Source organism: Muntiacus reevesi, chromosome 7 (assembly GCF_963930625.1).
Source record: "Muntiacus reevesi chromosome 7, mMunRee1.1, whole genome shotgun sequence".
NCBI lineage: Eukaryota > Metazoa > Chordata > Mammalia > Artiodactyla > Cervidae > Muntiacus > Muntiacus reevesi.
This window is the reverse complement of record NC_089255.1, coordinates 36036447-36063227: the sequence shown is the minus strand read 5'-3', so window position 1 is coordinate 36063227 and position 26781 is coordinate 36036447. Positions and strand designations below refer to the sequence as shown.

Here is a 26781-nt window from a genome sequence, read left to right as displayed (position 1 = left end):
CTGGAGCCAGGCCCAGGAGGGAGTAGCAGGGAGGGGCCTCTCTAAGGAGGTGCAAGGCCTAAGAGCTCCAGGGGGGTTATCTTTCCTGCTACAGCCCCAAGGTGCTTGCCCAGATGCATGCAGTAAGGGACACCCACTCAGGGCTGCTGCAGAGAGCGGAGGGCAGGGGGCAAGGCCTGAGGGAGCAGCTGCAGCTCCACCAGCTGGAGCGGGAAGCCCTGCTCCTGGATGCCTGGCTGGCCAGCAAGGTGGCTACTGCTGAGTCCCAGGACTACGGGCAGGACCTAGAGGCTGTCAAGGTGAGTCACTCCTGAGCGAACCTGGAAGAGAGGAGATTGAGTGGCTCGCAAGGGCAGAGTGGGGTTGGGGGGCACATGGGAAGTGAGGGGTCTCCGGGCTCTGGGAGGACCCCCTGCAGTTCTAAGGGCAGGGCCAAGGGGTATCAGAAGTGGCAGATACTGCCAAGTCCTTCGTCAGCTTTGAGGGTTGCTGGACACCACCTCCAGAATGACCTCCCTGGTCCTCCCTGCAGCTGCTGGAAGAGAAGTTTGATGCTTTCAGAAAGGATGTCCAGAGCCTGGGGCAGGCCAGGGTGCAGGCCCTGAGGGAGCGGGCAAGCTCCCTGGAACGGGCAGCACCCAGGTGCTCTCCCCAGATTCAAGCACAGAGGAGTCGCATTGAGGCCTCTTGGGAGAGGTTGGATCAGGCAGTGAAAACCCGCACACAGGTAGGTGCCCCTGGGCCCCGTCAGGGCAGACAAGGGGCAGGGACATCTGTGCCTTCTTCCTGGGCTAGGGCCAGGCGGCCACGCCAGGTGTGTGTGTGTACGTCTGTGTGGGGAGGGAGGTAGCTGCCTCTAACTCTGTGTGCACGCGTGCATGTGTGCATGCCTCCAACTCCTAGTGGCAAGCAGATCAAGTCTCAGTCTTTCACCTCCAGCCCTAAGTTTCTCCACTGATTTGGTTCTTCCTGGTATAGTTCACACCTCCAAGGAGAAATAGGAAGCCTCTTTGGTCAGCTCTTGACCCCCTCTAAGCTCCCTCAAGCGCAGACTTCAGGTTTATTAAGACACAGACTAACTGCGCAAGATTTTGCCACCACTTCCCTCTCCTGTCCCCACAGAACGCCCCCAGGGCCCTACCCCATCATCAGTAACATCATGCGCTCATTGATCAGGGGCCATATCGGGACATTTTCTGTACCCGGGGTTAATGAATGCATCACCAAGCCCCATGGACCTCCATGTTTAAAAAGTGGCCCAGGAGGCCACGTCTCTAGGGAGAGAGGACTCTGGTGAGAGCAGGCCCTCCTTCTCCTCCCAGAACCTAGCTGCCACCCGTGAGGTTCGAAGCTTGGAGCAGGCGGCAGCTGAGCTCCAGGGCCAGATGCAAGAGAAGGCCACCCTGGTGGCTAGAGATGCCTGCGACCTTAGCCTGTTAACAGTGCAGACTCTGCAGCAACAGCACAGATGTCTAGAGGTAAGGGTCAACCCCCGGGGCCTGCCCACCTGACCTCTTTCCCTGCATAGGGGGACCCCAGAGTTGGGAAGGGAAGGGAGGGCCTCCTTGCCCAGGTCAGGGAGCTGTCCATCTGGAAGCAGAGCCTGACTCCTCAGGATGGCTGCTTCCTGAAGAGAAGTGGGCATCGGGTTGTGGGGGATGAGGCTGATTCTGTGTTCTGGTGGCAGAGGGAACTGGCAGCGATGGAGAAGGAGGTGGCACGGGTGCAGACGGAGGCCTGCCGGCTGGGCCAACTCCACCCTGAAGCTCAGGAGGGCCTGGCCAAGCAGCTGGCCGGGGTGCAGGAGGCCTGGGCCACCCTGAATGCAAAGGTTTATGAGCGAGATCGGCAGCTGGAGGAGGCTGCCCAGGGCCACACCTTCCTCAGACGCTGTCGGGAATTGCTGTAGGTGGCATCCGGTCGTTGGCTCAACTCTGCCCTGCAGGGTGGGGGTCACCCCGTCCCCCAGTGCAGCTCATGCCCTGCCCGCCACCCCCAGTCTGCACCCCTGGCCCTGACAACAGCTTCCCCTCCTCACCCCGCAGAGCATGGGCCACAGAGAAGCAGGCCCTGGTGTCCTTGGAGGAGCTGGCTGGGAATATAGCTCGGGCCGAGGGGCTCCTGGCATTGCATGAGGAGCTGGGGAGAGAAATCAAGGAGTACAGCCTTCAAGCCCAGAACATACAGCAGGAAGGGCAGTGGCTGGTGGACAGTGGCCACTGCATGTCCCTGGAGGTGTGAGCACAGTGACGGGTCAGGGGCTGGCTGGGCACTCAGCCCCATTACCCCAGGCCTCGGAATCCCCGAGCAGGAGGAGAAGGCCAGGCAGGGGGCAGAGAGAGGAGGACAGAGACCGGGAGGGTCTGGACCTCATGGTCTTCCCTCGACACTTCTGCTGGGCATTCCAGCCTGGCCCCACCCTGTGGGCATCTCACCCACAACACCCTCTCCCACCAGGTAACTGGGTGTCTGCAGGATCTGGACAGGCAGCTGCGGGCACTCAGAGAGGCCTGGGCCCTGCGCCGGGAACGCTGTGAGGAGAGCTGGCATCTACAGAAGCTGCGACAAGAGCTGGACCAGGCTGAGGCCTGGCTGGCCTGCCGGGAGGGCCTCCTGCTGGACCCCAACTGCGGGGTGAGCCAATGCCCTGCTGCTTAGCTGGCCGTGCCCGCACCGTCTAGCAGCTACAGCCTGCTCTTCCTCTCCCTGGCCTCCAGGGCTGGTTTTGAGGGAACAGCTCTCTTCACCCCCACCGGCGGGGCCTCACCCTGGCTTGCTTCTCCCCAGCACTCCGTGTCTGATGTGGAGTTGCTGCTCTGCAGACACAAGGACTTAGAGAAGCTGCTGGCCTCCCAGGAAGAGAAGTTTGCCCGACTGCAGCAGGAGGCAGCGGTGAGCAGAGGCTGGGGTGAGGGGGCACCGGGAGACAGGGGTGTCCTGTCTCAGCCTGAGGGTTGGGCTCCCCCCAGGCACTGAACCAGCATTTGACCCTTGGGGAAAGCCCTGTTCTTTCCCTTGCCAGCTGCAGGGTCCTGTCACCCCACATCTGGGTGGGCTGGGGCACAGTGTGGACTGGGACAAGAGAGGGGTCCTCTGAGCTTGAAGAGATGAAGAACAGTGAGGAGACAGGCGCTCTCTCTGGGTGGGAGGGATGTGGGGAGAGGCTGGGGCGTGGACCCCCAGAGCCTGGTCTGACTCATCTTGCTGCTCCCCTCCCCAAGGTGGACCAGAAGCAGCAGGTGAAGGGGCTGAAACCCTCGGGAAGCTGGTGGCCCAGAGCACAGCTGACTGAGACGGGGGACCCGCAGCCATCTGTCCCCATTGGGTCTTGCATACGCTTCACCACCGTCTCCCCGGAGTGCACAGCGGGGACCCCGGGGGTAAGGAGTCCGCAGTCCACTGCAATACCAGGGGGTCTGTCTCCAGGGATGAAAAGGTCGAAGGCGGTTAGGTGCCTCACCCACTTTCCAGAGAGGGCCCCGTCGTCTGTGCTGCTCTTGATGTTTCCCAGACCCCTCCCTGCATTTTCAGGATGCAAAGGGTGCCCCCACCATGGAGGGAATTTTGGAACTTAAGCACCAGCTCCTGCCTGGGAGGAGGCAGGTGAGTACCCGGAGATCGCTTCCATAGCAGCTGCCCTGTAAGAGTCACGCAAGGGCTCAGAGGGCCCTGGGGGACAGCTGAGCCTGCTCCAGGAGGTGGGTGGGTGGGCAGGCAGAGGGCAAAGAAGGGCCCCCAGGGAAAAGCAGAGAAGGTAACATTCCCCCGTCCCTCCTCAGAACATGGCTTCTACCGTCTCCCTCGACCTCACAGGAACCAGTGTGAAGCCGGGCGATCAACATGATGGAAAACATACTTTTTCCTTAAGGTGAGGGCCCTGTCGGGGGAGAGACCCCAGGTCCGGGACAGGCTCGGCCTCCGGCAGCAGCTGAGGGGGCTGGAGGCAGGGGTCCCCACACACGCAAGAGGCAGAGTTTGACGCATTACTGTCTGGGTGGCAGGCTGGCTGCGGGAGAGACCCTGTCTGCGGCGCCACCTGCAGGGCAGACTGGGAGCTGGCGGGGCGCCCTGAGCAGCTGGGCAGGTAGGTCCAGGGGAAGCGGGGGAGGGGAGCGGGGGGGCCCTGGTTTCCTGGGCCCCCAGCTGCTGGTGTTTAGTGCATCCTTGGATGTTTAACATCTAACCTCTATGCCTGAGAGGTAAGTGGGAGTGCCATTTTTCTTAATTTGAGGCCCAGAGAGGGTAAGCAACTTGCCAGAGATGACATAATTAGAAGCGGGCCCTGGATTGATCCCCTGATGGCCTCCTGGTTCTGTTCCACCCACTGTGGAGTCAGACTCCCGGAACCCTTCCCTCAAGGATCCTCACGGGCTTCCCATGCTCTTCTCTGACACAGGTCTTTTCTGCCCCAGTCTTCCTACAGCTCTGAATGCACCCCCCTTGGGGTGTCTTGTAGAGAGTGGCCAGGCCCAGTTCTACTCTTGGAAGGGCTCAGAGAGCACCCTTTGGACCAGAAATCTATTGTCATGGTGGTCCAACAGGCTCCACATGGAGGGGTTGCTTAGGGGACTCACTTCAGACTCCTTCTGAGTTCCTGGCTCTGTTCCACTGGGATCTCCCCTGAGGCTGTCCTTCCAGAATTCCAAAGGCACCTGAGTTTCTCCAGGATAAGCCATTCTGAACCCATTGGCATTCAGTCTTCCAGGAGGCTGGATGCACTGGGGAGCGTGCCCCTGAGTCCTGGGCCTGGGCCGCACCTCCACATGGGCAAGGCTTGGAGTATGCCAAGCCTCCAGAAGCAGGCGTCTCTTAGGCTGTCTGGGCTGCTCTAACTAATCGACCACAGACTGGGTAGGTTGTGAACAGACATTTATTTCTCACAGCTCTGGAGGCTGAGAAGTCCAAGATCATGGTGCTGGCAGGTGAGAGAGGTTGCAGGAGGCATCTTCTCGCTGGCTTCTTACGGTGGAAGGGGCAAAAGTACTCTCTGGGTCTCTCTTTAAGGGTTCTACCCTCAAGACCACAGCTCCTCCTCCAGGCTCCTCCTCTCAGCACTGTCACCTTGAGTTGGGACTTCAGGCCACGGCAAGAAGGAAGGGGCAGGTGTGGAGCCTGCTGCCACAGATGTCCTAGCACCCAGGCCAGGCTGACCACCGTTCCCTCTTTGCTCCGCAGCCCCCAGTCTGAGCCCAGAGCTCCAAGCCAGACCCTCGGGCTTCCTGGCTGAGCGCAGTGCTGAGAGGGTACCCGGCATGCCAGCTCCACTCAGGTAGGCCTCCTGAATCTGTAAGTGGGAGTCCTGAGGTCCTGGGACTTAAACGATGCTGCTTGGGTGTGGGGCCACCCCCACCCACTCTCAGTAGTGGCAAGAGTCTACACCTGAGGCTCCCTGTCCCCACAGATTCCACGGCGGTCCCCCGCCCGCCTGGCTGCAGGAGATGCGAGCATGCACCTACAGCTACCCGCAGCCCACGGGGCTCCCACAGACGGCTGGCCCCGCACAGCAAACTGCAGAAGGCTCCCGCCGCCAGTCCTGCTCAGGCCAGATCCATGGTGAGTGAACCTGGCTTCCCTCTGCACATGCCAGGAAGCCTGCCTGACACCCACACCCCCTCCCTCCCTCTCCAAGGTGCAGCGGCCAGACCCCTCCTGCACTCTTTCCCTGCCTCCATCCTCCCTGGTTTTCCCCAGTCCAAGGACTAGCTCCCTGCAAGCAGGGAGGGGAGGAGCCTTACTGTCCTAGAGAGGCTGGGAGTCAGGATGTCACCCAGACACACGCCCACGGACCAGACATACACACAGACACAGTGCACAGACCCTATAGGCAGCCTTGTGCCTGAGGGATCACTCACATCATGACAGGGGTGGCAGCCACAATTGTGGTATCTGGATAATTACCCACTCTTGCAGGGCCTACAGGTTCCCATGTAGGAGTCAGATGATGTGCTGCTGAGTCAACAGGCCTGGTCCAGGACACAGTGGCTTCTACAGTGATCAGGGCAGCCATTTTTCCTGGTTTGTGCCTCCAGTCACACGCCCAGGGCAGACAGATGCAGTGAGCCGGATCATGGGAACCAGTCATCCCCCTTTCACCCCGCATATCCTGGTCCCTCCTCACTCCCAGTATCCAAATCCCACGTCAACATGAGAAAGAGGTGAGGTATTCCAAAGGAGGCCTGGGGCACCAGTGCTTGGAAAAGATTCCAGGGCGGCTAGGCCCTAAATTCACTCCACCTCTCTGTTCTCCTGACAGGTCCGGGCCTTGAAGCAAATGCAGAGGTAGCACCAAACTTCAGGGCTACAAGCGAGGACACCCTCGAGGGAACCAGGAGACCCAGCTATCCGGCCCCTTAGGACCAACTTCTGGAATAGCTGGTTCCTCATCCGGAGATGGGCCCCACCAAGGTCAGAGCCTGCTGAAGTCACACCCTTAGCACTGTCTACCTGGCTCATCTGGTCCCACGTCTGGCCGCCCCTACTGTGGGACAGGAAGCAGCCCTTCGACTGAGTCCCCGGGTGAGGAGGACGGGGTGCTGGCTGGCATTACCTGTGAGTCATCTGGGCAGGGCCAGGGCTGCAGCAGCAATATGGCCTCCTCTCTGCTTGAAGAGAGTGAGCTTGGGTGGAGCAGACACGGCCATGAGCTCACAGCCTGCTCTGCAAGGGAAGCCCAAGCTGACCTGCCTGCTCTGCAAGGCGCCTCGGGAGAGGTTTTGTTTTCTACACCCATCCTTACCAGGCCTAACCAAGAGGGGGAATGACCTGTCCCCTTTTGGCGCCAGTAACAGTAATCTGTCACACCTCATGTTTGTATGCGTCTCTGTGATACGTAAAGTGCTCTATTTCACCCTGTACAGCTACTCGAGGTAGCAAGGAAGCAAAAGGACACACAGGTCATGGGGCTCCGTGTGCTTACACAAATATGGCCCACACTGCCCCGAACCTCTGACTCTTCTCTGGCCACATCCTGCAGACCAGGCCATAGCCCCTGTTTAAAACCCTCCACCTACCCCAGGGTGTCCACAGCAGGGGTGCTGGTGAATTCAGTGTCTGGATAGTGCCAGGCAGTGCACCCTGGTGAGCCCCTCGGAGGGCTGGAGACCACAACTGGGCTGTTCAAACCGCTAGAGGTTCTGGAAGCTGGTGATCACCCCAACTCAACCAGAGCAGCAAGGCGGCCAAGAAGTGAGCCTTAAAGAGAGTCGGGGCCGTGGGGCCGGACGTGGCCCCTTCCCGCCCATCACTCGGGCCGGCACTGTGTGCGCTGCCTCCGCCTCTGCACGGCCTCACGCAGGGCCTCCAGCAGCCGCTCCTGGTTGTTGCAAATGTTGTACTGCGTCAGGCAGAGCAGCTTGTCCACATCCTCCAGGCTATAGGTTACCTTCGAGTAGTGGTAGGGGGAGTCAGATGCAGATAAGTTCACCTCCCCAGCTGCCTGCTCCTCAGCTGTCCGCCGGACCCCTGTGGGGAGAGTGTAGCCCAGTCATGGGGGATGCCCGCTGGGGGTGGAGGGCGGGCTTGGGGGGTCACATCGGGGGAGACACAGAGGAGGGAGGTTTTGGCTCACCAGGGGCAGAGTGGTCCCTGAAGGAGGCGTTGACCAGAGGGAAGTGCAGCACTGCAGGGATGTCGGGGCGGGTGGGGTCCGAGAAGAGGTGGCACTCTTGGGGCTGGCGCTGCTCCTCGGGGCTGGGTGAGATGGGCGGGAACGGGATGCCCTGCTCCTGGCAGAACCGACCCAGAAGCTGCAGCTGCTGCAGGGTGGGCAGAGGTGGGCTCAGCAGGAGGGCCCCATGGGCTCCCAGTATCCTCCACACTGGACTGACTACAAGTAGAGGTCTGCTAAGACATCAAATCAGACACTGGTGAACCCAACAGGCCAGGGATCAATGCTCTAAACCAAGCGGCCCTTCTGCGGCAGCTCCTTTGGGCTCAATGAAGCTGGGCTGCTAACAACCCCCAGGTTCTGCCCCTGGGAGGCAAAAATCCTTCCTGGAACCCACATAGAAACTAAACAAAGAGTCTCAAAGATCCAGAACCCAACAGGGGTGCAGACACAACAAAGGAGACCCAAATAGGAAATACGTTTTAAAACCTTGCCAGCTTCCCCATCACTCCATCTTCCTCAGCAGAGTAAGTTCCCCGGGGAGAAAGTTCATAGAATCCACAGCCTTTCATTCATGTGGTATTGCGGTCACAAAGGGAAGCTGGCCCAGAAACCGGACTCCAAAGCAGGTCTCTCCGGAGTCAAGATGTCAGACCACCTAAGGTCAGGCCTAGGGTTGCCCCACCTCCCAACCCTGCCCACAGCCCACCTGGAAGGCTCCATGGAGATTGTAATCTAGCGACAGAATGAGGTCCACGTCCCGTGTGGGCGGCAGGAGGGGTGGGCAGCTGGTATTGACAAGGTAGCCAACATCCAGCAAGCAAAGGTAGGGCTCTGCAGGTGTCAGCTCGTTGGGGAGGCCGTCCAGCTTGGTAGCTGGAAAAGTTGGGGGATCGGGTGGGGAGCAGCTGTCACTGGTGCTAAGAGCACCAGCCCATCTAGCCTAATGTTGCTGCTAGGAGGAGGAAGAGCCTCTGTCTCCTGCTGTCTGCTGCCAAAGCAGAGCCTCAACTCCTGAGGTCCCACAGATGGGCGCTGACCCCAGCATAAGGAGAGGAAGAGTGGCTCTCGCTCCAAGGGACCCAGAGAACTGAGCTCAGAGGGCGTGGGGCCGAGGGACTGGACAGAGTGGATGTCTGATCAGGCTCAGATGGCCATGGGAAGATCTGGGAGAGCAGGGGGAGAAAAGCAGATACCTTTCCAGGCAGAAAAGTGAGGATGCTGAAAATAGTCCTTGTGGAAGGAGAAGCCACGTAGGAAATTGTGGGTGGCCTGGGCAAGTGGACGCCGCGTTAGAAGGTCAGTGAAAACCTCTGCTATCCTGCCAGCCACCGTGGGAGGCTCTTGTATCTTCAGAAGGGGGACCTGCTCCTTGTCTGCAGTCAAGAAGAGGGTACAAAGGGACTCTCAGACCTTTATTCCAGCCTCTGCAGACTCACAAAGGTCTGAGAGCCACCCCCACATTCCCCACAAGCTGCCTCTCCCATCCTGGTGAAAGAACCCAGGCACCTACCCAGGCTGGCCCGAGCTTGTGCCCAGCGGTCCCAGAACTGGCTGGGCTCGGATGACCAGTACAGGCTGTCCTGGAGGTTGGCTGCATACAGATTGCTCCAGATACCTGAGCGGGAGACCCAAGAGGAAGAGAGTCCCCCACCTCACCGCAACCTGACCCTTCCCACCACCCACCCAGGGCCAGGACATGACTGAGCCGAGACAGTCGACCCCACCATCTTGCCCAGGCCCATTCTCCCCAAGTCCCCAACTTCTCTCACCCCACAGACCCCCTCACCTTCCAGGAAACAGATGCGGGACTCAGGAAGCTGTTTTGTCAGGCGCCCCATGAAGAACTCAGAGCCAAAGAGCTCGGGGGGGATGAAGGCGCCATACTTGGGAAAGCCGACCTCGTAGGGGGAGAACTCACACCACTCTGTGAAGAGCCACACACCCTCACGGAGGGGCCCGGAACCTGAGGACTCTCAGGCCCAACACGCCCACCACGGGCCCCGCGTCAGGCAGCCTTGTGAACAGGAGGCTCAGCTCTGTTGCTGGCACCCTGAGTGAGGACCCACGGCCCCGGCCTCCGTCCCAAAGCCTGAGTGACTCTAGTGGGATGGCAGGCTCTTGGCCCAGCAGAGGGGGGTGTAACGCCCACCTTCACACACAGGCTGGGCTGCCTCTCACTCGGCCAACTGTGAGAGCTCCAGCACTACTCACCCCCAAATTCAAAGGTGGTCAGATTCTGTTCCTTGGTGTTGAGAGCACAGTAGATGGGCAGGGGGTTCTGGCCTCGACTCAGGGCCTCCCGCTGGTCTGAGAGCTTGTGGTCATGAGGCTGGGGGAAGGGAATGAGAACTTAATGCCATGGTCTCCTGGGGCCTCTCCTGCCCCCTACTGCCCAGAGCTGCTCCCCATCTCCAGACCGTGCCCTGGCTTTGGCCACCCCACCCTGCCCTGCCCCTGCCCCTCCCCACACCTCATCATGTAGCAGCGCTTCATTGATGAGGGCCCACAGGTTGGTGAAGCAGGTCGGGTGGCCCAGGCGGGCACGCTCAGCCAGCTCCTGCTGGTACCGCAGTAGCTGTCTGGGGGCTAGCACACCCAGCTTGCTCTTGGTCACCTGGGTCTTCAGTGACTTGATGGGCCCTGCCAGGTCCTTCTGAGACCACTCTGGATCCTCGTAGAGGTTGGCCAAAGCCCTGGGAAAAGCCAAAGTCGGAGGGATTGTCACCGGAACCCCACTGCAGCAGCCGGAAAGACACCTTCCACAGTCCCTGGAGCACCTTTCCAACTGGGTCAGAGAGGCCTGTGGAGTTTGATAGAACCTAACCACCCCCGCTCCTGCCATAGCCCAGCTAGCCACCTGTAGGCTCCAGCACTCAAGCTTACCAGGTGGAGCCCGAGGCTCCCGTGATGTAGGAGACACAATCCAAGAGGCCGAGCGCCTTTAGGCCAGCCAGCTGCCCATACAGTGAGGTCATGGCCCGGATACCACCACCGGTGGCCATAATAGCAACCACTGGGATCTAGAAGAGAAGACAACGGGGCTCGAAGAGGCCCTAGTGAGAGGGAAGGGTCAAGCCACAGGAAGAGGCGCTATCAATCCAAGGGACCACTCGGCTCACCCACAGCTCAGCCTGGTCAGATCTAATTGGAGCTCCTGGGACCAGTTCTAGTCAGACCTGCTGAAGAGGCTCTAGTTGGAAGTAGGCTTGCAAGGGTCAGGCCTGTCTGGTTTTAAGAACTCAGAAAAAATGGACAGGTTCCAGGCTTCATCTCCACACCTAACCCCTAAGAAGTCTGGTGATTACTTTCTTGAAGCCCCAGGGTCACCCCAAAAGTCTCCCACATAGCTACTCTGGTCCCTCTTTCAGGAAGAGGTCATTTCCCTGGGAGCGGCCCCAGTCTGCCCTGAACCTCCAGGGACTGCCCTAGGCCAGCAGGGGGCCCCCAGGCTGTACACCTCACTGGTCAGTCACCTGGAGACCAGCCTCAACACCTGGACCAGGCCGAGGACCAAGAACAACAAGAAGGCAGGTTAGCCCAGTGGGGAAGCTCAGAGGCTCCTGGTGACTCAGGCTATGCTGTGCATTTGATGCAATCAAGCTCCTGACAACATCAAATGCAGGAGGCAGAGCAGGCTTGGCACCAGTGCTGGTCTGGTTAGGGCACATCCGGTGCCAGCATCCAGCGCTGGGCTCTGGGCCAAAGACACGCCCCTAGTCCCACACAGTCCCCAGACCTCATCTTCCCGCAGGTCTCCATCCAGCTGCAGGGCCTGCTGCAGGGCCTTGGCCACCACCTGCTTCCTCCTGCTCAGGAAGGCCTGCTCCTCAGCGCAGGGCCCACAGCCCAGCCGCACAGCCAGTTCCCTGGGTCTGGTGGGAAGGAAGGGAACATGAAGCAGCTCCTGGGCTCATCAGAGAACGAAGCTGGGCCTGTCCTGGAAAGCTCACCACCATCCTTCTCACCTCTCTTCTCCCCAACCCTCGCCCCACCTCTGGTGTCCTGACTGATGGGTGACATGTGGATGTGAGGGGAGAAGGCAACCCCAGACCCTGGTGGGGACATCCTTGGGGAAGCAGCACTGCAGAGTCACAGACCAGCAAAGCACTGGGACCCAACACCATCAATCTGCTTCCACCTCTCAGCCCCTCTCCCTCACCCACCCAGAAATGGCTCCAGAGGGGGCAGAAATGACGTTCCCTCCTCTCCCTGGTGGGAGTTGGCCTCTCAGGCCTGCAGATGGCCAGTGCGGGTGACTCTGCCCATCTCCTGCAGCTCAGCTGAGGCCCGCCCACAACAGCTGCCCCACAACGGGCGTGACTACCCTTCTCTGGGCCTTCTTGCCCACTCTGCACCTCTAACCACTCTCCTGGCTTCCATCAGCTTTCCTAGCCAACAATTTATCAAGTGCCTCCCAGGCGCCAGGCACCAAGCTAGGTACACACCCCTCTGGCTGAATTAGAAATGAGCATAAAAAGTCAGCAAGAGCCGTCATTGGCCAAACCTCCCACACCTCGCATGCCACAATGGGAGCAAACCCCTGAGCCTCTGAGAGAACTGTCAGTGGCCTGTCCCGCTAGGGGCTGCCCTGTGTCCCCTCACTCCTCCAGGCTGAGTGCCCAGCAGCTGTCCCCCGTGACTTTCCCAGTGCCCAGGTGGCCTCTCACCCTTCTTCATTTTTCAGCTCCACTTTCATCAGGGGCTCCTGAAAACCATGAACACTCCAGTCATGAAGATGGGCCACCCCACTCCCCTCATCCCAGCCCCATTCACATCCTGTGATGGCCCAATGCTCCCTTGGGCCCCAGCCATCTCCACAGGGGCCCCCTCTCCCCTAGCCTGGCCCTTGTCCAGGGCGGGGGCCAAGGACAGGAGCTGCTACAGCAGGACAGGTCTTCAAGGCCTGGGCCCACAATGTGCATCTGGCTTTCTTCCTCCGGTGACCAGTACCTGGGATGTAGGGAAGACGAGTCGCACCACTTGGCCAGAAGGCAGGGCCCTCAGGGGCACCTTCAGCTGCTCCTGGGGGGCATCCTGCAGGGAGGATGAAGAGGACCTAAGACTCTCTACCCTTCCGTCCCAGCAAGGCCTCACAGATTGCCCTATGGGTGACCCAGAAGCAGCAGGAACGGACAGGAGGCCGAGGTCGCCCCACACCTCTCAGGGTGCCTGGCTGCCGGGGGAGCCGGGAGAAGCTGGGGGTGAGCACAGAGATGGCACCCAGGCTGAAGCGGGCACTACCTGCAGGTGAATACTCAGCTCCTGCTCCCAGCAGGCCGGCCAATGGAAGCGGAAGGAGCCAGCGCCCACGGAGGCCTCCTGTGGACCCTCACAGGACCCAGGAACCACAAGCTGAACTCTGCTCTCTGACTCTGGAAGCAGGAACCAGAGCAGAGAGGCTGGGGATGTGATCTCAGCCCACAGAGGCCCCTGTCTCACTTAAGAGGTCTGGAGTGGGAGTGGGGGGCACGTCCCTCCCCCTACTGAGATGGTGGTCTGGCCCAGAGCTAGGCTGGGAGATGGGACCCACTGCAGCCCTCTGAGGACTGAGAGGAAAAGCCCAGTGGGGATGCATCCCCTGCCCCCTGCTCCTGACTGAGAGTTGGGGGCGACGAATACAAGATCTGCTCAGAAAGGGGATGACAAAGGCTGAGAGCCGGGGGGCTATCCCGGTGGGCCCCAGAAGGTCAGGGACTCACCCTGCAGGTCCCCTGCCTTCTCCAGTCGAACATGCAAGCAGGAGAGCTCCCGGGCCTGGGTGTGAAGAGAGCCCCTCAGACGAGAGCCCCTCCCCTGCAGACACCCCACCCCCTCCCAGGACTCTGGTTCTTGCTCTTTGACACCTTTTCACTTTGGCCCTGAGTCACAAACATTTGCTTGGGGTGCGATCCTCTTGAACTGAAATCCCAGGGCCCCCCACTAGCTGCACCCAACCCCTGCTGTGGGCCTGAGCTTCAGGCCTGGGAGGAAGGCAAGCAGACGATACGGCGGGGTAGGCGGGTGTTCTAGACTCACCACTAGGATGCCATTGCTGAAGAGGCACTCGGCACCATCAGTCCTGGAAAGAGCCCCCAGTGACCCTCAGCAAGAATCCACATTCCCAGGTTCTCACTCCTCAAGGAGATCTGGGCCTTCCTCCTCCACCCCAGACACCTCCCAGGGAAGGGGTGTCAGCTCTGGGTGTGCTGGGCTCTGTCCTTCCCAGAAGGAATCACTCCCACCTGGGAACTGCCCCACAGCCCGACTCACAGATTCTGCAGCCGAAATTCAACTTCCAGGCGCTCCTCACCCTGGAGGGAGAAAGAAGCAAGTTAGAAACTGAGGGGAGAGAGAGAGAAAAAGTGTGTGTGTGTGTGTGTGTGTGTGTGTAAATCCCCCAGATACCTGGACTGCTATAGCCCCAGTAGTAAGGAGAATTACTGCCCACCCTCCCTGGACTGCTCCAAGAACCCTGCCCTTGGCTTAGGGGCCAAGACAGAGGCGGGGACAACACTGCCCAGTAGCTCCTGGCTGACAGAGCCTCTGGGACTCCTGGATCACTCACTGGAGAAGAGAGCCGTGTACCTGGCGACCCTCCAAAGCAGCCCCTTCCTGGGCCAAGGCCCTCCACGGCCCCGCACACAGCCTCACCTGAGGGCTCAGCGAGAAGCTCTCACGCCGGGACTCCCCAGCCCGCAAGGTCCCCACGTCAAACAGCACTGACAACACAGGGTCATCTGTGGTTAGAAGGTCCTGGTCAAAGACTCTAAGATGCACGATGTTCTGAAAGGGAAGTAGAGTCAGGGGGCTGCAGGAAGAAGGGGTGATGCAGGGAACAAGAGGCTGGGAGGCAACAATGGGGGGACAGCGAGCAGGGCCAGGACTGACGCCCATCCACCTTGATCTGGCTATGGATTCGGAAGTGGAAGCTTTGATTCCAGACGGGATTTCTGCAGTTCTTGACTGTGCGCGTCTGCAGCTGGTGGCTGGAGGCCGTGGGCAGCCACAGGGTCACGTAGCAGTCAGAGGCAGTCACTGCGGGCAGGAAGCAAGGGTGGCAGCCGAGAGTTCCTCCCAGCCCAGCCGCCCAGGGCCCGCATCCTTCCATCACTGGCAGCCCCAGAAGACCCAGAGAACGGGGCTGGTCAGGAGGCAGGGGCCTGACCTCAACATTCCATCCACTGCCTCCTCTCCGCACCCTCTCAAGGAGCCCCACACACACCCAGCCTACTTGTGTCTCTCCCCACCGCCCTGGCTGGCTCTAAAGTTGCAAAACCACTGCCTCCCCGGGCCCAGCACTCACCGAGGTCCTTGGAGGGCAGGCCACGAGCCTGCAGGACACGAATGGTGAGTAAGCAGGTCCCAGGCACCTTTGCCTGCAAAGGATGGAGAGAAAGGCTTACGGCCAGCTGGTGGGCCCAAAAGGGAGGCTGGGGTGACACCTTGAGGCCTAATCTTGAACCAAAAAGATCAGCCCTGCCTAGCCCCAGGCCCATCCCCCCCCCACCAGAGTCCTGAGCCAAAAGGAGGCTACAGTATCTCTCGATGACGCCTGCCAACACTTACACAACACTCTGCACCGGCTCTGGTCCAAGGGCTTGATGCAGCCTAACTCGATTTAATCACACAGCCATTCTGTGCGTGGGGACTACTTATTATGACCAAACCCACAAGGAAATAGAAGTGCTTGCCTGAGATCGGGGCCAGAACTAGACCAGGCTAGCTCAATTTGTGCTCTCAGCCCCCACACTTCCCAGTACAGTGCCCTTACTCTTTCCACCCCACATCCCCGGCTCCCCTTTACTAAGCAGTCTTGAGTTTCATCTTGGGTAGCAGGGGCCCCAAGGTGGCACAGGTGTGGATGTAAGGCTACGGAGGGAAGAAAAGAGGTATGGTGGGCCTCTGCCTGGCCTTGGTCCCCCTAATGAAGCTGTTCCCATACTCCCCATCCCTGGCCAGAAGTTCTGGAAACGGGCTCTCCACTGGTCTAAGGACAGCAGTGATCAGCTCACCCACAGGCTGACTGGTCCTCCAGGTCCTACAAGGTCAGGCTAAAGATGGTCCCCAGGTGACTCCATCCAGACCCACAACCCTGGATCTGGGGATCGGACACCCTGTTAATCCATTCTTCCTCTGACCTTCAGCCCTGCCTCAGAAGGGCCTTGATGTCGAGTCCAGGGGCAGAGCTGGAGAAGCTCATCCTTCACTGTCAACCCTGGGGCCCCCACACCCCCAAGCAACTGAGTCAGAAGCAATGCCAGAGCAGCCGCTGCCTCTGGGGCCCCAGGACGGCAGCTGGGAACCTGAGTTCTCAGGGCCTGAATCTACCATGCCAAGGAGTTCTGCCTGGAGCCCATCTCTAGGGCAGGAAGAACACTGAATGATCCTTCATCCCAAGACCCTGCCTCTTCCCTGGCTTCTGCTCCCCACCACGGTCCAAGGCCGGCAAACACCTGGAGAAGCCCACCACTTCCTAAAGAAACGCGCTAACCAGGCTGCAGGAAGCCGTGCCCTACTGGGTCTTACCAGAGCCATGAGGCAGCGTCCTCAGGAGGAAGGAGTGATGGCAGTGTCTGCAAGACTGAGGACCGTCAGCTTTATCACCCAGAGCCAGTGATGTCCCAGCGGGCCCCAAGCTCCTCCCCTGTTCCTCCCAGCCACCTCTGCTCCACCCAAGCCCCACACCCACTCCTGGACCAGCCACCTGTCCAGGAGATGAGACACCTTAAACCTACACAGAGCCACTGATGCCCTCATGATGGGGGCTCAACACACCTGAACACCCGTTCTCTCCAGCCAGCGCCACCTGGGCCTCGCCCCAGCCCTATTCTCCCTGCCTGGACCGTGACAAGGGCCACCAGGAGAGCTGGCTGTCAGAGGCTGAGCAGGAGGCTGGAGTTGGGGTGGGGGGTGCAGACCAGACTGCTAAGGTCTGCTAAGTGGGGAGCAGGCCCCAGGGCAGCGGCAGACCTATGAGCCGTGTCCCCGTCACAGGTCTTTTCCCACCCTCCTGCTGCCGGTGTGACAGAACCACCTGGTCTTGACAGAAGTGTTGGCCAATCTGAGAGGAGCGCCCCGTGCCCCAGCATAACCAGGCAGGGCTGTGGCTTGTTCTATGGAACAAGCCCTTCAAAGCTGTGTGCCAGGGACTTCCTGGTGTCCAGTGGTTGAGACTCCATGCTTCCACTGCAGGTTCACATGGTCATTCCTGGTCAGGGAACCAAGATCCTACATACTGGGCAGCCAAAACATAAAATGTGCTCGTTGTGAGAGAAACAACAGTGACCCCCCAGGACATCAGACCCCACCCGCTGCCCTAGAGCTGGAGAACAAACAGGGCCAGAGTGAAGCTAGGAAGAGCTCTGCGGGCTCTGGGCCCATGAGCGCCACGCCACTGTTACAGCAAGGCTGGGGTTGGCCTGAATGCCCCAGAGAGGCTGTGACGGCTGTGGTGGACAGAGGGGTCTTGTCCACCGGCCCCAGGCTAGGCCCAGCCCTCGCCCCAACTACCATCACTCCAAAACGTTCACCTGTAAGTTCCAGCCCTCAGCAGACCACGGAAGGCAATTGCGAGGGAGTCTCAGCACACTTGAGTCACAGATGCCTTTTATTGAACACTTCCTCTGTGCCAGGCCTCTGCCATCCTCACAGATAGCACCCCCAGCACCCCGTGAGGTAGGAACCATCATTATCTCTGTTTTACAGACAGGACGTCACTGTTCTGAGGCAGTAAGTGGCACAAGGTCATGGGTCATGGCGCTGATGAGAGGTGGTGCCCAAGCCCCTTCCTCTTCCAGAACAGGATGCTGCCTCACCTGGGCACCAGTTTCCTGGGCGCTCACACCCAGACCTGCCCGGCACCTCCTGGTCCTCCAGGCCGCCTCCCAAGCCTCTGGAGCTGACCCTAAGCCCCACTGGGCTGACAGCCAGCACCTCTGACTCCAGGCTGCCTCTAGAGTTGACCGGCCTGGGAGAGGTGTGGCCTTTTCCACGGGTAGTTCTTGATGATGTTCACCAGGGCCCGGTCAGTTGAGGCCCGAGACCTTAGTGAGGGAGTCGAGCAGCTGGAAGTAACTGTACTTGAGGTCATACTCCATGTCGTACCAGAAATTCACTGTAGGGGAAAACAGAAATTGGAGCACAAGGGACCCCTTTCTGACAGACTTTCCACTTCCCCACCCACCGCCAGGGACCTGGGCCGCCCCTTACCAGCAATGCAGCCATGGGACTGCTGGACGTGGTGGAACCACAGGGCTGGCAGGTAGAGCATCTCACCCGCCCGCACTGTGCAGCGAAGCGCCTGGGCCTGGCAGTAACTGGGGTACCGGGCCAGATCTGGAGCCAGGGGGTCCAGGGGGATCCACGGCACCTGGGGACATGGCAGACTCCAGGGAGCAGGCCCAAAGCCCCCAGGCTCCGAACTCTGTCCCTGGAGGTAAACACCCCGGACCCCAGGGAAGTGGGTCCACTGGGAAGCCCAGATGGAGGGATTCTTCAGCAAAGCGCCACCTCCCCACCTCTTTGGTGCCTGTTCCTCAGGGTCCAGGCTCCTTGCCTCCCCCTCTCCCGGGGCCCAGGAACAAGGCAGACACCTTCTCCATGGCCTCTTCATCCACCATCTTGAATGAGCCCTCTTCGGTTAGCTGGTAGGTTGCCTGTGTGTACAGTTCTGAAACCAGGGGGAGAAAGTCTGAGGATCCTCAAAAGGCCTGGAGTGTGCCCACCACTCCTTCATCTTCCCTGAGTGCAGGGGCACGGGGGCCAGGGGTCCTAGGGCAGTGGAGATGCTGTGTCCCCAGCCCACCAGGGGCTCCCCACTGCCCTCCCTCCACCCCTCCCAGGCTGTATCCCCTACCATAGGGGATGAAGGGCCGGTCACTGGGTGGATGCAGCAGGAAGTGTTTCTCCCCCGAGACCACACAGTAGAGGTTCTCATAATGGTCCTTATGCACTGCCAACACAGAAGGCCCAGTGGGCAGGGCCATGAGGAGCAGGCCACAGGAGGGCACAGACGATTGCACTTGGGGCCCTGTACCCCAAGAAAGCTTATGATGTGACAGAGAGCACACAGAGCCATAGCGGGCTCAAGAGGATGCCACGACGGGAGTCTGGCAGGCCTTCGGGCATCTCAAATGTCTGCCTACCAAGGGACTAGACACTCGCCAGGCCCTGGGCTCATCTTCAACAAGAGAGAAAATCGCACAAACAGGGTTCTTGTGAGTCTACCCTGACTCAGCTGGCCTTCAGCACTTTCTAGGGACCTAGCAGAGGCAGTGTCCCCCAGGTCCAATGCCGTGGGCATCTCCACCCACCTGAGCTGTCAGGGAAGGCCCTCTGATGGATCTGAGCCCCAGAATCCCAGAAGAAATTTTAAAGATCAGGCAGTCCAATTTCCATCCAAGGTCAGCCTTCCACTCTGCACCTCACCTTCCTCCCCACAACCTCCTCCCCTGCTCTGCACTCCCGACGCCTACACGATGTCACTGCAGCTGCCTCTCCCAGCCAGAAGTTCACAGCATCAGGCATCTTCCCTGTGGGTCAGAGGTCAGAGGGCGAGTTAGGAGAGGCCAGGCTGGAAGTCACCACCAGTGATGCTGCGTGGGGAGCAGTGGGGTCCCAGGGGAAGAGTGGGAAGAAGGGGCAGAGATAGAGAGGCATGACAAGGGGCCTCTGTCCCCTGGGGCAGGTGAAAGAGCAGCAGTCTTCAGTGATTCATCAAAATGAAGTCAAGGCCTAGGGATCTGTGGGGCCGAGAACGTGGGCTGCCATCACCAAGGGGAGAGAAACAGCAAGGAGGCCGCTCCCACCTTCCCATCTCCTCCCCACCTCCACTCACCCAGCGCCTCAGAGGCCCAGGGCACATGGGGCTCCACATCAGGCAGCAGCTGGGGCAGCTCGGTGGGCAGGTTGGAGCACTGCTTCTGCACGTAGAGAACCCCAGGGTGTCGGGCTCGGCCCTCCAGTACGTCCAGCACGCGGCTCAGGGGCAGGCGGCGCTCCGCAGGCATCACAAAGCGGTCCCCTCGCACGGCATCTGCGTAGCCATCTGGGGTCACTGCCACACTCACCTCTGTGGAGCCCACGGTGGCCCTGGAGGAATGGACATTCAGCCCAGCCCTGGAGGCCCCCGAGCACCGCCCACACCCTGCCCAGGGCAGCCCCCACCTGAGGTAGGGGAGGGACCACTTCCGGAGGGCTGGCCAGTGCTGCAGGGCGTTTCGGATGATGCAGGGCCTGTTGGGGCAGACCCAGTCCCGGTAGAAGTGGAGGGGGCTGGGGGGCTCATCCAGGTGGGGAACAGCAAGAGGCACGCTGAGCTCTGAGAGAGAGAGAGTTGGGGGAGGGGCTGAAACCAACAGAACCCAGTGGCCGCCCCACTGCCCACGTAAGAGATGCCCACTCCAGCAGGCCACTGTGCCACCGATCAAGGTCTATCGGAGACCAAGGGACCCTGGACAGCCAGGAATAGAAGAATGAGGAGGGAAATTTAAGTAAGAAAGTGTGAAACACCCATAAACACACCAGGATGTCCACAGGGCCCAACCCCAATGCCCCATGGGGCCATGTCCGGCTCTGCCCAGGGGACCCCTGGCCTTCCCACTGTGGAATAGCCAACTTCCTGGCATCCATTAGGAAAGGCAGCTATGGAGGCGGCACTGGGAGCTCCAGAGTGAGTAGAGCTGAAGCCCCAAGGCCAGCACTGCTATGAGTGGGCCGAGGATCTCTGGGAAGCACTTAAAATGTGCTCAGTCCTTGTCCTGGCATCATGGAAGTATTAAGGGATGATCCGAGCACCATCTCAAGAAGCTGACAACCTAACTGGGGAGACAAGCTGCTACATGAAACCATCAGGGGAAAAGTAAGGGCTGAACTATCTGCTCTGTCTTACCAAACAGCATCACCAAGCTCAGACACCCAAGACTGCCATGTGTGTGTGGACAGACTGCGGTGCACCACCTGTGCGGGTATCAATAACGGCCCTCTGTCACCCTTAACAAAAATCTCTTTTGACTCTTCCTTCTCCCTCACTCCTGGCATCCTATTGATTATCTCTAACTGCTATTGATTCTACTATCTATGTCTCTCAAGCCACACCACACACCCCTTTCCTCTGCTGGCATCCACAAAGTTAGCTCATTTGGGTCCTCAAAGGTCACTTTGGTGAGGCTTTCCTTCTTGGCCACTATTTTTAAAATTGTAACCTGCCCTCAATATCCTTATACCCCTGTTTTTGTTTTCTTTTTTATTTCTATCATTTATCACCATCTTACACACTATATATTTAACTTATCCCAAATATTTATCAGTTTTTCTTGCTAGAATGTTTGCTCCATGAGGACATGGATGCTTGTCTTATTCACTGATGTATCCCCAGTACCTGAAATAGTACCTGGCTCACAGTAGGTGCTCAAAGTATCTGCTTAATGGGTGAATGTAAGTCTCCAACATCTTCCGGCTGGATGATTGCTGCAGTGAACTAACTGGTTTCCTTGGCTGAATTCCACTCCTTCTCAAAAAAAAATCCCTCATCCAGGTCCCCGTCATCTTCCTAAAATACAATCTCATCTGGTCACACCCTAGTAAAAAGTCCTTTGATGGCTAACCACTACTCCTGACGAAACACAGTCAGCCTCGGCACATATTCAAGGTGCTCTGTGATGAGACCCAACCTACTCTTCCAGCCCAGCTTCCTTCCGTCTGGGGCCTGCCCCTCAGCACTCACCCTACTCAGGGGGTGCCCAACTTTGTTTTTGCTGCTCACACAGGCATGCCTTCCTCCTGGCTTTTACACACAGCGTGAGGCTTCGCTGTGTCATTTTCATCCCTGCGGTCTAGCCTGAGTGTCTTCGTCCCCAGTGGGCGTTACGACACGCTCTCCCAACAGCCACTGCACTCATTTTCACCTCTGGGCTCACGCTCTCTCTCACGACCGCCTCTCCACACCGGTCATCCGGGCCTTGCAAACAGCTGGAAAGTGAAATGGTGTTAGATCAAAGATGGAAACTGAGTAGGAAGGCCCTGGCGGACCCAGGAAAACTTGAAAAGGAAGTGTGTTTACTCCACCGGCTCGAAAAGCAAGATGGAACGTCCGGGCAGATATGGGAACAAGGGGGAGGAATCTGGCAATGGTCTCCCCAGACATGCCAGCCCATCCAAGCAGTCACCTTGTGGGGCTCAATAAATCTCCCTGTTCTGTTCTGAAGTATGGTTGATTTACATAGCCACTTGTGTTATTTCTTTTTCAGCCATGCCATGTGGCATGAGGGATTCTATTTCCCCAACTAGGGACCGAACCCATGCCCCCTGCACTGGGAGTGGACCACCGGACCACCAGTGAAGTCCCAATAAATCTCCCTATTATTCTCACTAGAATTCTTAAATTATGTGGAAACTGCTTTTTTTTTTTTAACCCTTTGTATTTCCTGCAATTATTTCAGTTTCACTTTTTCACCATTTAAAGTTCCTTTAAAGAACGGCCAGTATTCTCTCCTGAGGTTTCAAAGGGAGAATTTCATAAAGGACCCAAACAATTCCTTTGGTCTGACAATTCTTCTGCTAGGAATTTAACCAACAAAAACATACATGCGCACAGACTCTGCTCCAGCCACACCGGCGTCCTCACTGGTCCCTGAACACACCTGGCACGCTCCCACCTTACAGCATCTGACCCGCATGCCCTTGCTTAGAATTCTCTTCTCTCAGGTCTGCTCGCTCACCTGCTCCCCTCCTTCTTCAAGCCAGTGCTCAAATGTCGCCTTGTCAGAGGCCCGCCCTGAGTTTCTTATTTCAACTTGTAATCTGCCCGACTGCCACATCCTGAGTCTCCTCACTCTGCTTTACTTTTTTACCCCACACTACTTATCTTCTAACCCATTTTTCCCTACTGTACGGTTTATTCATCTAATGTGCCTACAGTTAACTGTCCCCTCACTTACAATGTAAGCTCTGTAAGGGCAGAGATCTATTTTAGTGATGTATCCTAAACATACTGAACAGAGTCTGGCACACTGCAGTGCTTACTAAAGATTTGTTAAACAAATACTCAAAGTATTGATTGCTATGTTAAAAACAACAGACTGAAAATGACCTAAATGCCTGCCAAGAGGGGGTTAATTAAGCAAATTACAGCACTAGTACACAGATGTGGAAAAGACTGAAGCAGATTTAGATGGACCTAAAAGATTTAGGGAACCAGAAGAGTGTGCTTAACAAGCTACCATTTGTATAAAAAGGGAGATATCCAGTCATAGGCGTCTGTGTGTGGATGTTAATAAGAGTACTGCTGGAAGGAAGCAACCTGGAATGGGAAGGAAGGACACTTACTTTACGTAAGCCTGCTGGTTTTTAAACAACGTGCCAATGCTACTACTCAGTGATAAGACATTGCTTAAAAATAGAAAGAGTAAAGGGAGAGAATGAGAGGGAAAAAATAAAACACAAGCAAGGGAAAAGAGCCAGGAATCTCTAGTACAGCCGCCTCCAATCCTCCTGAAACTCTGCAGCGCTCCTGGCTTGGAGGAGTCTCCTCCTTAAGAGATCCAGCAGGGGTTCGCAGAGGGAGAAACTTTAAAGACTTCGAGACAGAGACGGGTGGAAAAGGCAACAACAGAAAACCCCCAATTACTCGGTGCCGGCCGACGGTGAGAAACAGAACAGCGCCAGAGTCAAGACTAGACCGGGCCTTGGGAATAGGTGAAGAGTCACCCTAGGAAGCCACGAAGGTGTGGGAACACGGAAGGAGGGGAGCTGAGGACCCACCCAGGGGGCTGGGGGGTCGGGGTTGCGGAAGAAGATTGATGACAGGGGCCATCCACGTGCACGAGGTTCCAAGCTCCTTGACAAGTAACAGGGTGCACCCTGGAATCAGCGACCCAGGAAGGACCAGGGCGCACCCGGCTCTGGAACCCGGTTCCCGGCAAGCCCAAGGCCCCTCCCGCATCTTGAGGTTGTTTGGCAGTCAACAAGCCAGCCCACTCACCCCTAGCCGCAGCCGGGAATTCTCGTAACTCCCTCCGCACAGCGTCCAAAGCCGCCTCCGCCATGACGCCGCCGCCGCCGCCCCGAGGCCCCGCCCCTCCTTCAAGACTCCGCCCCAGCCCTGAGGCCCCGCCCTTCCCTGCGGCCTCACGCCTGAGCTCGGGCTGCGTGCCCGAGGGCGCCTAGTCGTCCCGCCCCGCGGCTGCCGTCGGAGCCGCCAACTGCCCCACCTCCACGCGACCACGAATTCTGTTGCCCGCCCAACTCGCTGACAACCCAGAGTTAGCAAATGATTGTGTTTATTGACGAGTTCGTACATCAATACAAACGGACATGTTAAAAACAGCCTCTGCCCTGTGAGACCTGGGGATATTGGGGAAGCGCCATGGCCTGGGCAAAGTATAAAAGTTATAAATAAGGGGCTTTCAAAACTGGGTCAGGGCAGATCTGAACGGGGGCGGCAGTTGCCGGTGGCCTCAGACATGCAGAAGGGGACGGGCGCCGACCACATCCCCCCACGCTGGGCGGGGGTGGGTAATCAAAAGGGTGGTCACCTTCCCACAAACCTCGGCAGGAGTGTCGCTTCATCCTCGTGAGGGACAGACTGGCTGAGGGTGGCCAGGAACCCAGCCCCGAGGGCCAGGCCTGAGCCCCACTTGCAGTGGACTGCGACTGGTGTGCTGGTTAGGGGTACATAGGGAGCGGATTTCTAACTATGACAAGGGCAGCTGCAGCCTCTTGGGGTCCACACTCAGCTCTGAGAGTTCCTGGGCCAGGATTTCTTGGCAGCTTGGCCATGCAGGTGGTGGTAGTAGAGAAGAGTAAGGGTGAAATAGGGTTCACCTGTTCAGGTGATTAATGCAAGCAGAGCTGGGCACCCTTGAGAATCCAACTTCAAGCCTCCACCCACAGAGCCAGCAGAGCCCATAGGGACACACTTTCCAGCCAGGAGCTGCAGTAGAGCTGCCCTGACTTACCTGAGGCAGCGGAAGCAACAGGGCCTAGAGACACGTTCTTCACCCCAACTCTTCCACAGCTGCTTCTGTACTTGGTCCTACTCTACTTGCCCTCTGTGCCCTGGCTCCCTGCCCTCACCCCTAACACTACCCTCCTAACTCTGTCCCCTCACCTCTACCACTTACCTGGCCCACCTACCACCTTACCAGTGTGTCTCTTGGCCCTGCTGCAGCCCCATGGGCCTCCCTCTCTTCAACCTCCAGCATCCAGCACACGTGGTACCCAGCACCGCCCTTGAGGAGGCTCCTTCTACCCAAAACAGATACTCTGGGCCATTACACATCAGCTAGGCTGTGAAAACCAAGAATCCAGAATCCAGGCTTAGCGTGTTCTATCCCTTTTCATATTCTTGATAGGAGCCGGGGTGATGAAGCCAGGGTAGGATGTGAAAGGAAAGCAGGCACACATCAGCCAGCCAAGTGGTCTAGCAGTGAACACTCAATGTGTGTATGTGCATGTGTGTGTGCATTTGTGTAGGTTTCTTCTGTGGCCAAGGTCCTTAGAAGGTGGGCCGACGCCCTGTAAACTACGAGGGAAGTTCCAACACAGGCTTCTGACTGAGCATCACTCAGGATGCAGGGAGAAGGTGGCCTCAGCTTCAGCAGCCTGTTGGACCAGGGCTGAAGAACAGGGAAGGCCAAGGGGCTGAGGTTAGGAGGCCAGGGCTTGACGTTTGCCCAGCAGAGGGCTTTACTGTCCTGCAGCAACGTCCCACAGCTGGCTCCACAAGTTCCGGCCAGGAGAGAAAGGGGGCACAGGAAGGGACAATGCTAGGCCCCCCTGGAGGGGGGAATGGGAGTGGAATGTGGGGGCTCAGGCCTTGACACCAACTCAAGCCTCTTGATGGCTGGGTGGGCTCCAGAGGGCCAGAGGGCTCTGCCTTTCTGAACTGCCAACAAGTGGGAAAAACAGACAACCCCCGCTCTGGCAACCAGGGGAGTAAGCTGGTGTGGGAGGGGCATGGAGGTAGAGGTGAAGTTCTGCCGTTGGCCAGAGGGCAAGGACACCAGATCACTTCTCACCTCTACCCGCCCTGGATACCCTGTGTGTGCTCCACCCCAGGGAGCTGATCCCTGCAGTAATTTCAAATGGCTTCTAAGAAGGGAGGACAGCCTGCCCTCCGACTCCTCACAGCACCAAGATGACAAAGACCAAGATCTGCCCCCTGCGTGAGCCACCAGATGGCTGTGGAGGCAGGAGTTCCAAGAGAATGAGGCAACAGTCAGGGAAATAAATTAATAAATACAGGGGTCCCGTGAGGAACAGCTGCAAAAGCCATGGCCCCTCTGAACATGGATCCCTGCTCTCCACTCCAAGCATCCTCGCAGGTTTTGGTGAGTGGAGGAGAGATGCAGTTTGAAAGGGGGGTAGCATTCACTGGGGACAGGCTTCTGGAACTCAGAGTCTGCGTTCCATGCGCCGCTCCACAGCTCGAAGCAGCAGCTCTGAGTATTGCTCCAGCAGGGCCTGTGTCTGCTCGGCCCCCACAGCCCCAGGGCTTCCGCCCGGGCTGGCTAACACCGCCCCGGCCAGGGCCTCCAGCTCCTGCCGCACTGAAGAGAAGGTGTTTCTGAGGAGCTGGGTGATGCGACTTTGTTCCACCGAGGGTGTCTTACAGCTGGCCACCTGCAACGGGACCCCTGAAGTGAGTTGGAGAACAGTGGGGTGGGGATTGTCAACGGATGCAGAAAGGGGAGGGGCCCTGACTGTGTCTAGCCTGCCTCCAAGAAGGGACTGCATGCCCTGCTGGGTGTGGCCAGGAGTTCCACAGTCAAGATCAGCAAGTATGACCAGAGGCTAGGGGATGGAGGCAGACCCTGGGGGTAACTATCAGATGTGGCACCATCTACATCTCATTAGCAATTCCTCTTTCAAATCTCGGCCCCTGTAAGACCTTCCCCTATGTTCAGAATGGCCAAATCATTTCTGAATATGAAAAGGGAAACTATTAATAATTATACTTGGACAACAGGCATAAGCTGGACGGTCCTAAGCAAACTAGGACATGAGGGCTCTCTACACCGTCCCCTCCTGTCTGAGGATGTCTCCTCCAGCTGTTAGCCAGAAATGACTGATGTGTACTCAAGTTCAAAAGGCCTGGCCTGGTCCGTAACCCACTCACCTACTCAGAGTTCTTAACTGTTCCACCCACTCGTCAGTGGGAGAGCCTTAGCATTATGTGCTAGATACTCAACCAC

The 26781-nt window shown here is 58.2% G+C and overlaps 4 protein-coding genes across 7 annotated transcripts in view; 1 reads left to right on the top strand and 3 right to left on the bottom strand.

Moving 5' to 3' along the window:
- SPTBN5 (spectrin beta, non-erythrocytic 5) overlaps window positions 1-6385 on the top strand; it is a 47075-nt gene extending 40690 nt beyond the window's left edge. Inside the window, 14 exon segments of the mRNA XM_065942027.1 lie at window positions 95-299; window positions 533-727; window positions 1323-1478; window positions 1688-1905; window positions 2046-2235; window positions 2458-2634; window positions 2788-2892; window positions 3222-3380; window positions 3532-3603; window positions 3780-3868; window positions 4002-4084; window positions 5176-5269; window positions 5402-5553; window positions 6254-6385. Of these exon segments, the coding sequence (XP_065798099.1) occupies window positions 95-299; window positions 533-727; window positions 1323-1478; window positions 1688-1905; window positions 2046-2235; window positions 2458-2634; window positions 2788-2892; window positions 3222-3380; window positions 3532-3603; window positions 3780-3868; window positions 4002-4084; window positions 5176-5269; window positions 5402-5553; window positions 6254-6354 (1996 nt within the window). The 3' untranslated portion in view covers window positions 6355-6385.
- PLA2G4B (phospholipase A2 group IVB) lies at window positions 4874-16870 on the bottom strand. The gene is made up of 20 exons (XM_065940581.1): window positions 16115-16870; window positions 14892-14964; window positions 14487-14623; window positions 14240-14371; window positions 13859-13899; window positions 13625-13667; window positions 13309-13363; window positions 12851-12981; window positions 12560-12643; window positions 12277-12314; window positions 11346-11481; window positions 10493-10629; window positions 10080-10302; window positions 9821-9938; window positions 9396-9533; window positions 9120-9224; window positions 8803-8982; window positions 8316-8482; window positions 7568-7754; window positions 4874-7461 (listed from the first exon to the last, which is right to left on the bottom strand). Exons 1-20 carry the CDS (start codon window positions 16121-16123, stop codon window positions 7241-7243), a joined length of 2355 nt encoding a protein of 784 aa, XP_065796653.1. The 5' UTR covers window positions 16124-16870; the 3' UTR covers window positions 4874-7240.
- Window positions 16871-17189: 319 nt separating this feature from the next.
- Window positions 17190-23655, bottom strand: JMJD7 (jumonji domain containing 7). Of its 2 annotated transcripts, XM_065940582.1 has the most exons (8): window positions 23568-23655; window positions 19754-19907; window positions 19425-19678; window positions 19063-19119; window positions 18444-18539; window positions 18181-18257; window positions 17798-17957; window positions 17190-17702 (listed from the first exon to the last, which is right to left on the bottom strand). In XM_065940582.1, exons 1-8 carry the CDS (start codon window positions 23629-23631, stop codon window positions 17614-17616), a joined length of 951 nt encoding a protein of 316 aa, XP_065796654.1. In that variant the 5' UTR covers window positions 23632-23655; the 3' UTR covers window positions 17190-17613. The 2 variants fall into 2 exon arrangements, with proteins under 2 accessions (XP_065796654.1, XP_065796655.1); XM_065940583.1 differs by lacking the exon at window positions 19063-19119.
- A 199-nt stretch (window positions 23656-23854) lies between these two features.
- Window positions 23855-26781, bottom strand: part of MAPKBP1 (mitogen-activated protein kinase binding protein 1) — a 50778-nt gene continuing 47851 nt past the window's right edge. For all 3 annotated transcript variants that reach the window (XM_065941018.1, XM_065941020.1, XM_065941019.1), the window contains exon 31: window positions 23855-26209. In XM_065941018.1, the coding sequence (XP_065797090.1) occupies window positions 25982-26209 (228 nt within the window). In that variant the 3' untranslated portion in view covers window positions 23855-25981. The remainder of the gene's footprint in view (window positions 26210-26781) is intronic.

Excerpts from the sequence above, each read along its gene's own strand:
- PLA2G4B (XM_065940581.1), bottom strand. Across the intron at positions 14,624-14,891 it reads CCTGCCCTCCAAGGACCTCG|TGACTGCCTCTGACTGCTAC; the intron begins GTGAGTGCTGGG and ends TCCTGCCCGCAG. Across the intron at positions 10,303-10,492 it reads GGAGCCTCGGGCTCCACCTG|GGCTTTGGCCAACCTCTACG; the intron begins GTAAGCTTGAGT and ends GGCTTTTCCCAG.
- JMJD7 (XM_065940582.1), bottom strand. The coding sequence starts at position 23,631 with ATGGCGGAGGCGGCTTTGGACGCTGTGCGGAGGGAGTTACGAGAATTC. Across the intron at positions 18,540-19,062 it reads GGCAGCTGCAGTGACATCGT|TGCATAAGGACCATTATGAG; the intron begins GTAGGCGTCGGG and ends CTGTGTTGGCAG. Across the intron at positions 17,703-17,797 it reads GTCCCATGGCTGCATTGCTG|TGAATTTCTGGTACGACATG; the intron begins GTAAGGGGCGGC and ends TTTCCCCTACAG.